At 41.9% G+C, this 13,166-nt stretch overlaps 1 protein-coding gene across 5 annotated transcripts; it reads right to left on the bottom strand.

Moving 5' to 3' along the window:
- Nucleotides 1-931: 931 nt before the first annotated feature.
- Nucleotides 932-11,771, bottom strand: scn3b (sodium channel, voltage-gated, type III, beta). Of its 5 annotated transcripts, XR_001965699.1 has the most exons (8): nt 10,324-10,450; nt 9,900-10,197; nt 7,952-8,115; nt 7,444-7,669; nt 4,113-4,251; nt 2,699-2,786; nt 2,220-2,260; nt 932-1,163 (listed from the first exon to the last, which is right to left on the bottom strand). XR_001965699.1 is itself a non-coding variant. In XM_018742898.1 (7 exons), exons 2-6 carry the CDS (start codon nt 9,976-9,978, stop codon nt 2,723-2,725), a joined length of 672 nt encoding a protein of 223 aa, XP_018598414.1. In that variant the 5' UTR covers nt 9,979-10,197; nt 10,324-10,450; the 3' UTR covers nt 932-1,163; nt 2,699-2,722. The 5 variants fall into 5 exon arrangements, 3 of the variants coding, with proteins under 3 accessions (XP_018598414.1, XP_018598415.1, XP_018598416.1); XR_001965698.1 differs by having other exon boundaries at nt 2,220-2,786; XM_018742898.1 differs by lacking the exon at nt 2,220-2,260.
- Between the last annotated feature and the right edge of the window lie 1,395 nt (nt 11,772-13,166).

The raw sequence follows: 13,166 nt of genomic DNA, 5'->3' as shown, positions 1-13,166 counted from the left end.
AAAATATGATTTTCTGTCTGCATTACTTGGGTAGCAAACCACCAAGTCACCAACCAAAATTATATATTTTTCCTTTTTGGGCTAACTGACACAAGAATGTTGGACTTCACACGTACGTATGCAAGTTGTGCTAATAGAAAGACTAGTACACAGTACAAACTCAGATATACATGCAATTTGTATGTAAATACATGATAAAGATGAGTCTTGAAACAACTTCATATTTAAAATGCCTTGTTTTATTACTTCAAGACATGAAAACATAGGAGATATATTGCAGAATGACCAAGTAATACATTATTGTCTTATAATATGCAGGATAGGAATTCTTGCATTCTCTAGCAGTAAGCAGAATATGAAAACTTTAAGGTCTTAACGCACACAAAAATCCACACAACCTCAGAGAGCAGTTGTCACTCATAACACGAACGGGTATAACCCTCACCAGTTCAGTATAACAGTCCCTCTGGGTGTGACTGACCCAGTTAATAAACACTTGCCATGACCTCTGCATAGGACACAAAGGGTGGCCGCACTGTTAATCTGGAATCAAAGAAGTAAAAACGTGAATAAAACATGTAAATCGTTCCAGAAACCCCCTCTCAGCACGTTCGCCTCCCGAACTGCTTTCAAACGAAACGCTGTTTACTAGCAAATCATTTTTTAAATTGTCTGTACCAAACCAATCTTAAGGCAGGAAGTAGGTTTCTGTGACACACTCTCACATTAGCAATGGCCATTACAACATTTGACTCAAATGCACGCGGACTAGCGGAAATGTGACCGTACACAGTTGTGCGCTCATGGTAGGAAAAGCGATTGGCATTGAGTTTGTCACTGTGACTGCTGTTTGCTGCATCACGGTTCACCAAGCGAAAGGTTCTGCTATGGCGGACACTCAGTAGCACAAAGACACCTCGCTAAGGCGCAGCCAGGACGGTCGCGGACATGTTTCACACAGACATGAATGAAGAACAGCACGGACGCTTGGCTGAGTACAAAAAGAGCTCTTTGCACAAGACTCCAGAACGAAACAAAAATGATTAACTTGGCTAATTTCCAGGTGGTTAACTGTCATTCCTGACACCTTCAGCGCAGTGCCTTTGAAGAGTTCATTGTGCTTGCTCCCTTCTGCCAATCAACCATAAACTAGGACTCACTACCTGAAAAAGACAAGAGAGATGAGCTGTTATTCCAGCGGATTCCAAAGGCACTGCTATGTTCTGTCTGTTCCACTGATCTCACTGGCAGACATAAATGATCATGCTGTATACCTGCAATCACCTAAAAACAGAAGGATTGCATAAAAAAGATTCACAGCATACGGTGCTTATACTAAAGCCAGTTACAGTGATTGAAAACGAGTGTATGACCCTAACGTTTAGACTAACAGTGGTCACTGACCCCAAGTCTGACACAACACAGAGCAATAAAGATGTGAAGTGTGTATGAAAACTAGTAGTCTCAATGTACTGTATACTTCATCAACATATGTTGAATATATTTAGTTAATTTCCAAGCAAGACTTTTAGGATAATCAATTTGCTTTATAATCAATTCTTCATACTAAGCCCAGGTATGTTGTTAGTTAACTGGTTAGATACAGCAACTAGGTAGCCTTTGATTTGCCAAGTTAGTAACATCATTACTTGTACTTGTTTAATAAGTAAGGACAGCTGGAAGTGTAGTGATTCGACTACTGTCTTTGGACCCAAAGGTTTCAGGTTGGATTTCCACCTCCAGCTGTATTATCCTTGAGCGAGGTACTTACCCTAAATTGCTCCAGTAATATTATCCAGCTGTATAAATGGGTAAATAATTGTAAGCACCTTAACAGTGTAAGCCCTTTTGGAAAAAAGCATCAGCTAAATGAAGAAATGTAAGTAATTACAGTTAACGTTACTTCCATACGTGATGCTGACATTCTAATTTGCACAACTAGTGCACAAAAAATACCTGCAAAACTTCATGGTTCTGAAAATTTTAGTGATGCCTTTTTCAGGTATCAAATCTTACACATGTTCTAAGTGCATTTTTTGCGTTCAGCCTCAATGACAGAAGAGCTTTCTGCGTACAGCATTTCATTAAAATTTATTTAATTCGCAATGCAAAACTGGCATAGGATTATGGTAGCAATTAACCCATTTTTGTGAAATATCCTTCAAATTTCATGTCACCAAAACAGTGAAACGTGGCAGGAAGTGTCTTTCAGTATCTACCTGTATCTTTGGTGAGGTGCACCAGAAGCAGCAGTACTGCACTGGTGTGAGAATCAGGACAATATGGAGACACAGCACAACAGGAAGGAGTGGTACAGGACATGGAGCGAAAGACAAACAGGAAGACAGGTGTCACCATATTCTCTCTGCCAATTCTGTTTTTCTCTTGGTCATTTTTCTATAACTCCACATTGTCACTTCCTGCGTGCATGACTTCTACTATTACCCAGTTTCTGTGAATCACTTCCACTCTGCTCATCTAGAGTTGTGAACTGTTATTGGCAAATCACATGGGGGACAGGTTTGGGGTCACATCATAAAGGGGAGCTAGTGTTCAAAGGAAATGGAGATGAGCTTCATGGGAGTAAGTAGATGAAGGACTTCCAGGGCTGATGACTTTGGTTAGGCACAGACACTGTGAGTGGGAGGAGGAAGGATGCATTTGACCAGGAGTACATGGAAAGGCAGGTGTAAAATACCGTTGCTGTGTGAGAAAATCACTTTTATTCCATTACTGGAGCACCCGGGTTCTCTTTATTTTCAGATGGGATGGCTAGGTAGTCTGTCCTGTGGGTAAATGGGTACAGAAAGAGAGCAGGTCTAAGCGCTGTGGGTGCACCCCTGAGCACCAGATACGAGATGGCCCCATACAAAATGGGATTCGAAATGCACAACATTGAGAACACTGTTGTCTGTACTCTCTGTGAGGCAGAACTGGATGCTTGCTATGGGGGAGTCCTGCTCTGTTTGAACTGCGTGCTTCCTGCTGGAATTGCTTCATGCCTTCACACAGACAGTAGAACTTGAAGCACGAGGTGGGAGAAGAAACATCCATAAAAACATATTTGGAAATGGCTACAATAGCAAAACAGTACGCCACAAAAAGAGTGAGGATGCTGAAAACAAACTGGATTAGTAACCATTCCTTGGCAAGGAGTGTGCCGAGTTCATAACGCTTTATGCACGTTCCGTTTCATTTTTTCACTTCCTTTCAGATTAGTCACAAACAGGTGCAATCTGAAAGGCAGACTGCTGCACAGTGACATATTAGACAAAAGGAAAGGCAAACTGGTGTGCGCTGGTTTTGAGTGCTATTATGGGACATAGTAGAGCACAGTAGAGCCTGCTTTGTCTGCTGTCCTACTGCACACATCAGGTAATGCTACCATCGGGAACTCGTGATGGAACAAGGAGGATTGATAAGATTGGCCTCACCCAGCCATCTAAACATCGCATCCTATTATCCCTCGGTGTTGAATTTAATGACTTACAGTCAACCACAATATGTTGTGTGGTAGTATTCCATTTCCTGTGCGGATACATTTCTGTGTAGTGACAGTCAGTACAGTCAGCAGACAGAGGAACAGGCCCCTTTCAGGCATAGCAGTTCCAGTGATCATTCACTGCAATTTCCAGGTTTGCTTCACAAGCAGTGCAACACGAAGGCCTCGTGACAGGCTGTGATGTACGTCAGGGTGCACAGAAGTACAACTAGTGTGTATGAAAAAGCTCACAGCCCCTCCCAAACTTTCTCTCTGGTCAGCAGTCAATGGAGGTGGACCTCAGCCCAGGATCTTCTTTAGACTCCATCATCAAATGGTTTACGCAGCACTCAGATGAAAAACCTCCTTAGCAGACATTGCTTCCTGCTAAAATTCCCCCCTCACATCTCTTTTCCCCAATACCAGCCTTTCAAGAAGGAAACAAATCATTATCAACAGGATGCTCTTATATTACAAGTATTTGTTTTTCAGTTTAATATTTTCACCCCCTGAAAAAATAAGAATTTTGTTGTGGAGAAAAAACATTACTACCTGGAACTGACTGGCTGAAGGAAAATCCAGTCTAAAAACAAGTGCCTGCTGACTGCTCAAGCGCAGTGAAAAAACTTACGCGTTGTCTTGCACTTGCTCGTCTGACTTGGATATCTTCCGGTAACAGTAGATCATCTCCACCAGCAGCCAAAAGGTGAGAAACACCAACAGGACATACATCATGATCTCCGAGTAAAAAGCTGTGGCGTCTTCAACACCTGCACAGTGAGAGACACAACTCAGATTCACTCTGCCAGCCCTGTGGCTGTACCATCCATCTTCATATTGACAGAGAACCCCCTTTCCACCAAAGTGAAACATTGCTGAAGCAATACCACTGCTGAGAGAGTACCACAGTGTATGGTAGCGTCATAAAACCATGTCATGACGGCATGGTTTATTTATATTTAGCCTTACCCGCAAATGTAATTACTACTTAAATTACAATAGATAATGTAATGGATATCAGATTATTACATTTAAACTTGTCTTTAGACATGATTCCTGAACCATCTATGGAGATCATGTATATCTTTTCTTTTTCACACCGCATGGGATAACCAAAATCCAGCAGCTTACACTCAGCTCCTCTTAAGAACAGCCTGGTTTAGAATTTTTTGAGCATTCGTCTCTGAATTGTGCGGAATGTGTACCCCGTGAAATCTGAAAAAACTAAATCGAAAACAATATTTAGAGAAGCAAGATACACTGGGTAACTCAGTCAGTGTCAAGGTATTTGACAGCATTGGAACAATAAACTGTGTCACATGAGCTAACTTGTTTTCATTCACTTTTAAGAAAGGTTATTATATTTACATACTGAGATGACAGAGTGAAGCAAGCTGCAGGAGGAGAAGTGATTTCTCTGAGAACTGTTGGCTGTTTTCTCTCAGTCCAAATGCCTACCTAATACTGACTCAGTTTTCAGCCATCAGCCATTGCTATTTTACACATATGTAAATATCACTGTGTACAAGTAAACGTACCTGACAGCCACAGGTGAATGGCATGTATTCTCACAGAGGTCACTCATAACTCCACTATTCCATTTTCTTATGATCCTCCATCTATCCTACGTGTTCATGTTCCACAACCCCGTAAATAAAAGAGCAACTCTGCTGCATAAATACTCAGTCAAACAACAAGCAAGACGAATCTCAGTAGAATGGGACACAGTCCGCATGCTGCGTGTCCATGTGACAGATTTTTTTTGGCAAATTCTTCAGGGATGAATTTGGTAGACTGCCATAATATCCAATCAACATCCTTTATTTCAGTGACTTCTCATATGGAAAAGATACCCAACAATAATGTCTTTTTGATTGGCCAAAAAAAATCACGTGGAATGCATCTTGTGCATTAACCTACATGCACTGTACATTCCTTGGTTATAAAAATGCATATGCAAGTGTGTCCAGTGTCAGTAAACAATGATCTGGTTTAGCACCCAAAGGTCCAAGAAACAGCATCAAAACATTGTAGCACACTTCAGTACAGCACAAGCCATATGGAGTACCCTGTCCAGGCAGTGGTATATTTTACCCAGAGACCCAAATACTCAGTAACCCTCGAAGGTAACTGGATTCAGATAACGACATCAAATACGAGTACTGTAATAGGTTACATTCAGTTGTTTCGAAATTGGGCTTTATGCTCCCTTAACCTGAAATGTGTCAGTCACTGGACTTCTCCATCGGTAGTTAGTCCTAATCAGCGGTGATGAGGAGACTGCTCCATATCCCCTAAGAAACCCACTATTATCATTTGTTTGTCATCAAGCACACTGCCTGGATTGGGGCTCCCTCTGACCATAGCTGGAGACTGCCCATGTAAAATGTTAGCAAATATCCAACATTTTCCTTTTCTGAGGCTGCTTTCAAATGTAAAGTAACGAAATTAGCCTTTGTTATTGTCACACTGTCCCTCGTGCTCCCTATCTCTGGAATGGGCTGTTTCACACTCACCTTTGCTTTATTTTATTGTAAGGAGCATAAACATCTTTTCTAGCTATGTATCTCACAAAACACATCCTCCATTTTGCCTTGGTTGCTACAATACATGGACAGATAAACCAATGACATGTGACCACAGAGGTTCTCTACTTTGACGTGTTCTTCGTCAGTCGTATATCCCTTTAACACACACAGTGCGTACGTGCCGCTTTAGTCACATCAAACGCTGCTCTGCTCCAGCCATCCCAGCAGACGGAAATCACAACACCCACTGCCTGATTAGCACTGTGCCCACGCCTGGCAGAGCAACCATGCCATGGAGTTGTAAATGCTAACCCCACAGGGTTTAACAGACTGAAATGGCTTCCCATTCCATTCCACTCTATAAATAGCCTGACTCAACATACTGTATATTACACAATTTTCATTGCAAAACTTCAATTGGCCTCGAACTTCTGGCCTTCATGTGAAGTTTGAGAGAACCACTGTGCTCCATCTGGGTGTCAAGCTCTGCACCAAGAGGCCTGTAGAATCAGGTATATCTAGTGTGTGTTTTTTTAACTTCTGTTGAAATGGCTTCTAAAACATTTCACTACATCAGGCCTGGAATTGATTAACAACTATTTTCATTATAAATAGTTGAGGAAAGATAAACAAATTTAGAATGATTATCCTATAGACCACCAGAATGAAGACCAAGGAAAGCCAAAGACCAGTTACAGATCTCCTGAATTCGAGAGACTGACACCCCTATGATTACAGATGTAAGAGACAAGTTGTACATTTGTGGTGCGTAGCAGGAGAAGCTAAATTTGTTAGGCGCTGATTTCAGCTATCAATTCAATTGAGACCGGACTAACCCACCACTAGGATACAACTGGGCCCAGCTCTATCTGCTCTTCCCGTTTCATTGTTACCAGGAAGCAGATGGAGGTGCGGTTTTTTGGCATTCATGTGCAAATGTATCCAAATATACATCTGAAATGGTATATTCGATATAAGTAACGGAAAGGTTACGAATAGCAATCTCAGGACAGGCATCCATGAAATAAAGGAAACAAACCGCAGTCTGTACATTACCCCTTAAAATAGACAGTTACAGGTGGTTAGCTAAACCCCTCCCCTGAAACCAAAGTCCATTTTGCAGTAAGTTTCAACAACAGTAAGAACAAAAACAGACAATTATTCAGCAATACAAACAAGAAAAGCAGGTATACCAGTTGAGTCTGCAACTGAAATGATTAAGTATTAATTTCAGCAAAACAACAACAGATTTTTGCAGTAAAAATATTACAGGTAACAGCCTATATTACTCCATTTATTTTTTAATGAAAATTAAAACATGGCATATGTATAAAACAGTATTTAGACACACATATAAAGACCATATCACGCATTTCTACACAGTCTGACCTTTTATGTTGTGCGACCACTCAGCAGAAGTGTAAGAATCCTTACCTCCTTCGTGTACAACCAGTCTGATTTCCTTTCGGACACTGAAGGAAGGTGTATAGAAGTCATAGTTGAATTGACGAAATACATCACACCTGTAGATGCCCGAGTCATTGTGTGTGACATTGATAATGCTGATGGATACATCTTGTAGGTCTTTGCTTCCATTCCACAACAGACGCCCCTTCCAGGGCCCGTCCAGCTCCTGTGGTTGTCTATCGTACTGGAAGATCTGTCAACCCCAACACACACATGCATTTTTAGGATGGAACCACAAAGCAGTGTCTCATTTTCAGTAACACTGCTTCCTTCTACATTCATATTTCTGCTTGGTCAGCAAAATGCAGCTCCTTTGCTTATTTTACACTATCAAACGTCACTCTTTGTTGAGGTAATGAATGAAGAGAGAAAAACTTATGAGCCTAAATATGTGCATCATGCCTACAAATGAGGTAAGAAAGACAAATTTAACTAGACCTTTTTCATGATACCAACAATTTAAGACATCACCTACTTGAATGGGTTCATTGTTGGACAGCACATAGTACCAGTCAACCCGAGTCTCAGCTTTAACCTCCTCTCTCTTCATGCAGGAGATGCAAGTAAGCTTCATGTGGCTCCCCCGAACGGCCTCGGTTTCAGAGGGAGCCTCCACACACACGGGTCTGCTCACCTGCACTGGGGACACGTCCATCAACCACAGTGAGAACTGAGTATGGTCTTGTATGGTCCTCCTCCATGCCTATGAAGACTCTCCCCTCCAACATGGTCAACAGAAGTCATGTGCTCACTTTCCTCTAGCCTCCCCATCCACAACATGGAGGTCTTTACACAACCCTCTGTGCAGGAATTTCTCTGCTTAGGACACTGTGCTGCTCAGTTCAAAATGTCAAATGACTACTGGAAAAAACTCAAAGACAATTTACCACAGTGACCGTGTTTGGACTAAAAAGGGTTAATGCATGACATGCTATGTGCTTTAAATCAAAATAAGTGATGGAATACTTCATCATTGTACTCTCCTCCATCTTTGTGTCTCTGATGAAATTCAGACATCTATTACATAAACCACAGCCCAAATAACCAACTGTCAGATTTGATCACATCCCTTTTATTTATTTATTTAATTTTTTTTTTGAAAGGCCAGGGGAGCACATGAAAACACAGAGAAAGGGAAAGGCACATAATACACAGAAAAAAATTACACTAACGAAGGTGTGGAATAACTTAGTGATCATTTTCCTTATAATCTGTGGCAGGGTTAATCTTGGACATGCTACAGGAAGGACCACAATTGCAGATCACGAGTCACTAAATATAAGGATGGCAAGCACCATCACTCTTTTATCTGCTGCATCTAAATCCTTTCCCATTCTCAATTCATGGCACCGCGTGTAACATATGGTTACCAGGGTTTCTGGTTTGAACCACAGTTCTCATACAGAAAATATATACTGCTATAAATTCCAATCCCAGGGGAAAATGTGTATAGTACATTGAGCATGACAAGACATTACTTTGAAAATTATGATTTCATAACTGGAAAATTGTGTGGTCAGTTCTATATACATTTCTAACATGAGATGAACCCAAAGTGCTCATAGGCATCAGATAATTACAAATTACAAGGATGATTTTAAGATTAAGATTTGGTTATGCACGCACATGCAATTTATTTCACTCAGAGTATTTAATCATTCGAATATGAAATTTACAAAAGGCAATATTAGAAGAACAATGTATTGTTTTACCAAAGGTATATCAAGACTGTCTTAGTATTATCAATATATCACATCTAAACCCTGCAGTAGTGAAAGTATACATTTCATACCACTTTTTAATGGCATTATTGTGATAGATAAGGTTGATCTTAAGCATCAGAAGATTATGGTTTTTATTCTGTAGAATTCTTTCATCAAAGTAACCAGCAGAATATTGTTTCACAGCAAGAGGGGGGGCCAGGGAACACACCCAGGACAGGACGCCAGCCCGTCACAAGACACCCCAAGCAAGACTTGAGCCCCAGACCTACCAAAGAGCAGGACCCACCCAAGCCCACTGCGCCACCGCACCCGTGCCGACAGAAAGACAAGTGCAGCCAATTTACTGTAGAATATAGAGTATGAGGAATTATGCCAGGCAAACAGTGATAACTGCTTATGAGCCTTACTTTTTCTCATCATCATTTTCTCTTTTTGTTTCAGACATGTCTGTTATGTTTAAGCAGTGGAAAATATTTATCTTTATATTTCCAAAATATCAGTGGTCCTTAATGAATCTGCAAAGTCTACAGAAAACGTTAGCTAGACAAACTCACAGTACCACACTTTTGTCCGATACTTCTCGTCTAGAAAATTCTACATGATGGCATATTCCACCTTTTGCCTTTTGTTTTGCACTCTTCTTAGCCCTTTTCTCTGTGTGAGAAAATCTGAGGGGTCTTTGGGGTAATGCAAACTCACCCTTTCCTTGAATCTTGGTCCACAAATCCATCCATTCTTCAAAAATGTTTTGGCAAATATTTACTAGCCCATAACACATGGTCCTGATTTTTCCAGGTTCATCCAATGTATAGCCTGTTTCTGCTTTCCTGAGTGAAAACCGTCTGAAACTGTTTCACCAGGTGAAGTGATGTTTCAGTCTTATTATAACAGCAGAGATGTCTGTTAGCTTCTGAGATTTTGTAGTCTGACCTCATAAGCAACAATGGTTGTTGTTGAAACTATTTCATACTATCATACTTCTGCTGTTGCCATCGTTCTGTAGAAAAATCAACGATAACTTTTAAACGCCACAGACAGGCAACACATCAGTGACTTCTACTAACTGACATAATGTTTTAACACATCAAAGCAGATACTTTGAAGCATATCTGTAAGAACGTACCATAGAGGTTCAGATCGTTCTCTTCAAGTTGAAGGTCTCTGGGTCAATTCACACTCTAAGATGTTGATAAAGATGCACACCCACAACTGACAAAGCAAGAACACCCCTCTGTAGACACGGGTAGCATCGTGAAGTTGGTTATCGAACGCTGCAACTTACTTAGCTGCCTTGGGAAACGCCGCGGTCTATGAAAATATATTTAGACTTAATTAACAGGTGCTCTGAGAAATAAAGCTGAATGGAACACATTTTCTTAAAAGAAGCGCTTTGAAAAATCACTTCCCTACAGTGCGCAGCGTGAAAGGCACGGTGCGCACCGCATTACTTTTAATGGAGATCATGACATGTAGTAAAGGGAGCTCCACTCTCACGTAGTGCACGTGGTGCTCAGGCTGGGTGGCTGGGGGGCGGGGGCGCGGTCACGCAGGGGGCACAGAACACACAAAGAGGGTTACGTGTGTGACAACAGTCCACGCATAGCCTTCTTTACTATGGTATGGCGTGTAAATAACAAAATAAAAAAGAAGCGGTGCTTATTTCTGGAGAGGAGAGGAGAGCTGTGAGAGAGACTTACCCACGAGGATGAGGAGCGAGAGGCAGTGCACCACCACCCTGGACTCGATCATGCTGCCTGTGTCGGCCGGGCACCGTCGCCCCGCTGCTGAAATAGTGAAAACACAAACACTCGCTTCTCAGCGCCGGATTTTATTAAGTCGCGGCAGGACTCTGGCCGCAAATGTGTCACACTGGAAGGGGATTTCGATTCGAGCGACTGTCTGTGATGAAGACAGAGGCACTCTCCGCTCCGGTCTTCTTGAGATCCGCTGGCGCCGCCTCTTCTATCCCCCCGCCGCGATGGGGCGAAGCCGAGCGAGAGTCTGTTGGAAGAATCCTGAATCCTCAGATGTACAGAGCAGCTACTTCTGACAGAAGCCAACAACAAGAAGAATAAAAATGTTTGCGCATGAATGAAGATTCGCAGTAAACGGAGCCAAAAGAGTTCGGAATCCACCACAGAAATAAATAAGTTACTATTGCTTTTCATTCATTCTTGTTTTACTTTTTTTTTTCCATTAAATCCAGCGATCCTTCCTGCGTAAATGTCACGGTCACCCGTCGAGCTACTTCAGTCAGTGCCTCAGAGACAGGCTGTTTCCATGGTGAACGAGAGCGAAGCGCCAAACAACAGTTAAAAATATAAAAACAGTGACGAGAAAGTACCTCAGCCCCCCCCCCCCAAAAAAAAATCGATGTTAGTAAGCCTTAACTTAAAAAAAAAAAATCTTTCGAAAGTTGTCAGACAGCGACGAAAAAGCATGTGTCGTAGTTACGTGAGCATCTCGCTGACCCACCACACATAAAGAGAAAACTGCCTTAGCCGCCGTCCAGCGCGCGCTCCGCCACTCGCGGTTTCCAGAACGTTTTCCGCCGCGCGCGCATGCGTCCACCGCGCGCCCGGCTCCTCGTGTTGCAGCTGGCACTTAGTTACAAAGCTATTGTTATTCTTAGTAACACACACCGGGCATTTCTCTCTATCTCCCTTCTTACCTTGCTCAGGTTGGGGGGGAACGGTCTCAACTCAATAGGCATGGGCTAAACTGGCCTCCTCGCATTTTGCCAAGCCCCAAAAGAACGTTATTGTACCTATCATGATTTAGTAGAACTCATAAGCATGATGAAGAATGAGAATTTTTTACCAGCTGTAAACATATGATTAGAATAATAGGAACGACACTAGTACTCAATTTTAAAACGGCAATATCTCAAATATCTCACAAGAATTCCACTTGTTTCAGTGCACGTTAATGGCTGCATGATTATCTGTCAAACTTTGAAGGCGTAATGCAGCTTTCGAGGCAGCTGTGAGTGCTGGATGCAGTCAGTCTCAGATGATCTCATAAAGATCCTTTATGGGAAAAGGCCATTTACTAATCCATTGACACTACTTCATAAGAAACGCCGAACTGGACTGAACAAAGTGAATGAGTCTCATTTTAAAGGGACGTATGATCCCATTAACATTCTAAACCATGGCATGGCACGGGCGCCTGACAATTGTTCACGGCGGCATACTTCTTTGAATGTCGCGATTGCTCCCATCATGCACCTATCACGGTCAGGCCGCTTCCCGTGGAGGGTTGTGTAACTGTGTTTAGCTGTTGGAAGCAGGAGTGAACCCAGAGCGGGAACATTTACCACGGTTCAATAAAGCACATGTCTCCAACATCTCTGCTTGTGCTTCAGCCCTAAGTGGATTCCACAAACCCAAGATTAAAAAATATCTGTATTTAATAGTAATAGCTGTATTCTAGGGAAAATGTGAAATGTTTAAGAAAGAAAATGACAAAGCTGCAGTATCAGGTTGCATGTGATGTCTTTCCTCGTCTAGTTCCGATTATGCACCCAGTTAAGACGGAAAAAAATGTGTGCTTTTGAGGTCATCGTTTTCATTATTCATCGAGAACAGAAGCAATGGTCTCGCATTTCTGATTAAACCATAACCAGACTTCATACCGTCAGCCAGTGACAATGGTAGGTCAACATGACAGTGATTTTGAAAATATCATATACCCCATCTCCTCAGTCTGAGAGCAACAGCTTGTTTAAGGACTTCTGTTTGAAAATCATTTTCATCTACAGGGTGAGGGCCTCGACACATGATATCAGCGCACTGGCCGAGCATTAAACTCAGAGGCATCGGTGACCACCTCTTTTGCTATTTCAGCTGTTTTCTTTAATCCCTGGAAATCAAGAATATTGAAAGGGATAAGCAGTTCAGGGGGGATTTTTTCCACTTTATGAGGATGTTTATGTAATCTTGACCTTATAGGAAGACATCGACC

This window comes from Scleropages formosus, chromosome 10 (assembly GCF_900964775.1).
Source record: "Scleropages formosus chromosome 10, fSclFor1.1, whole genome shotgun sequence".
In the NCBI taxonomy this organism is placed as follows: Eukaryota; Metazoa; Chordata; class Actinopteri; order Osteoglossiformes; family Osteoglossidae; genus Scleropages; species Scleropages formosus.
Note: the sequence above shows the minus strand (reverse complement) of the source record. Positions and strands in the feature narration are given on the sequence as shown.

Coding starts and splice junctions, on each gene's coding strand:
- scn3b (XM_018742898.1), bottom strand. CDS start 9,978: ATGTGTTATGGGCTAGTAAATATTTGCCAAAACATTTTTGAAGAATGG. Junction 8,116..9,899: donor GACCAAGATTCAAGGAAAGG/GTGAGTTTGCAT, acceptor ACGTGTCCCCAG/TGCAGGTGAGCAGACCCGTG. Junction 2,787..4,112: donor GAGCAAGTGCAAGACAACGC/GTAAGTTTTTTC, acceptor ATTTACCCACAG/GACAGACTACCTAGCCATCC.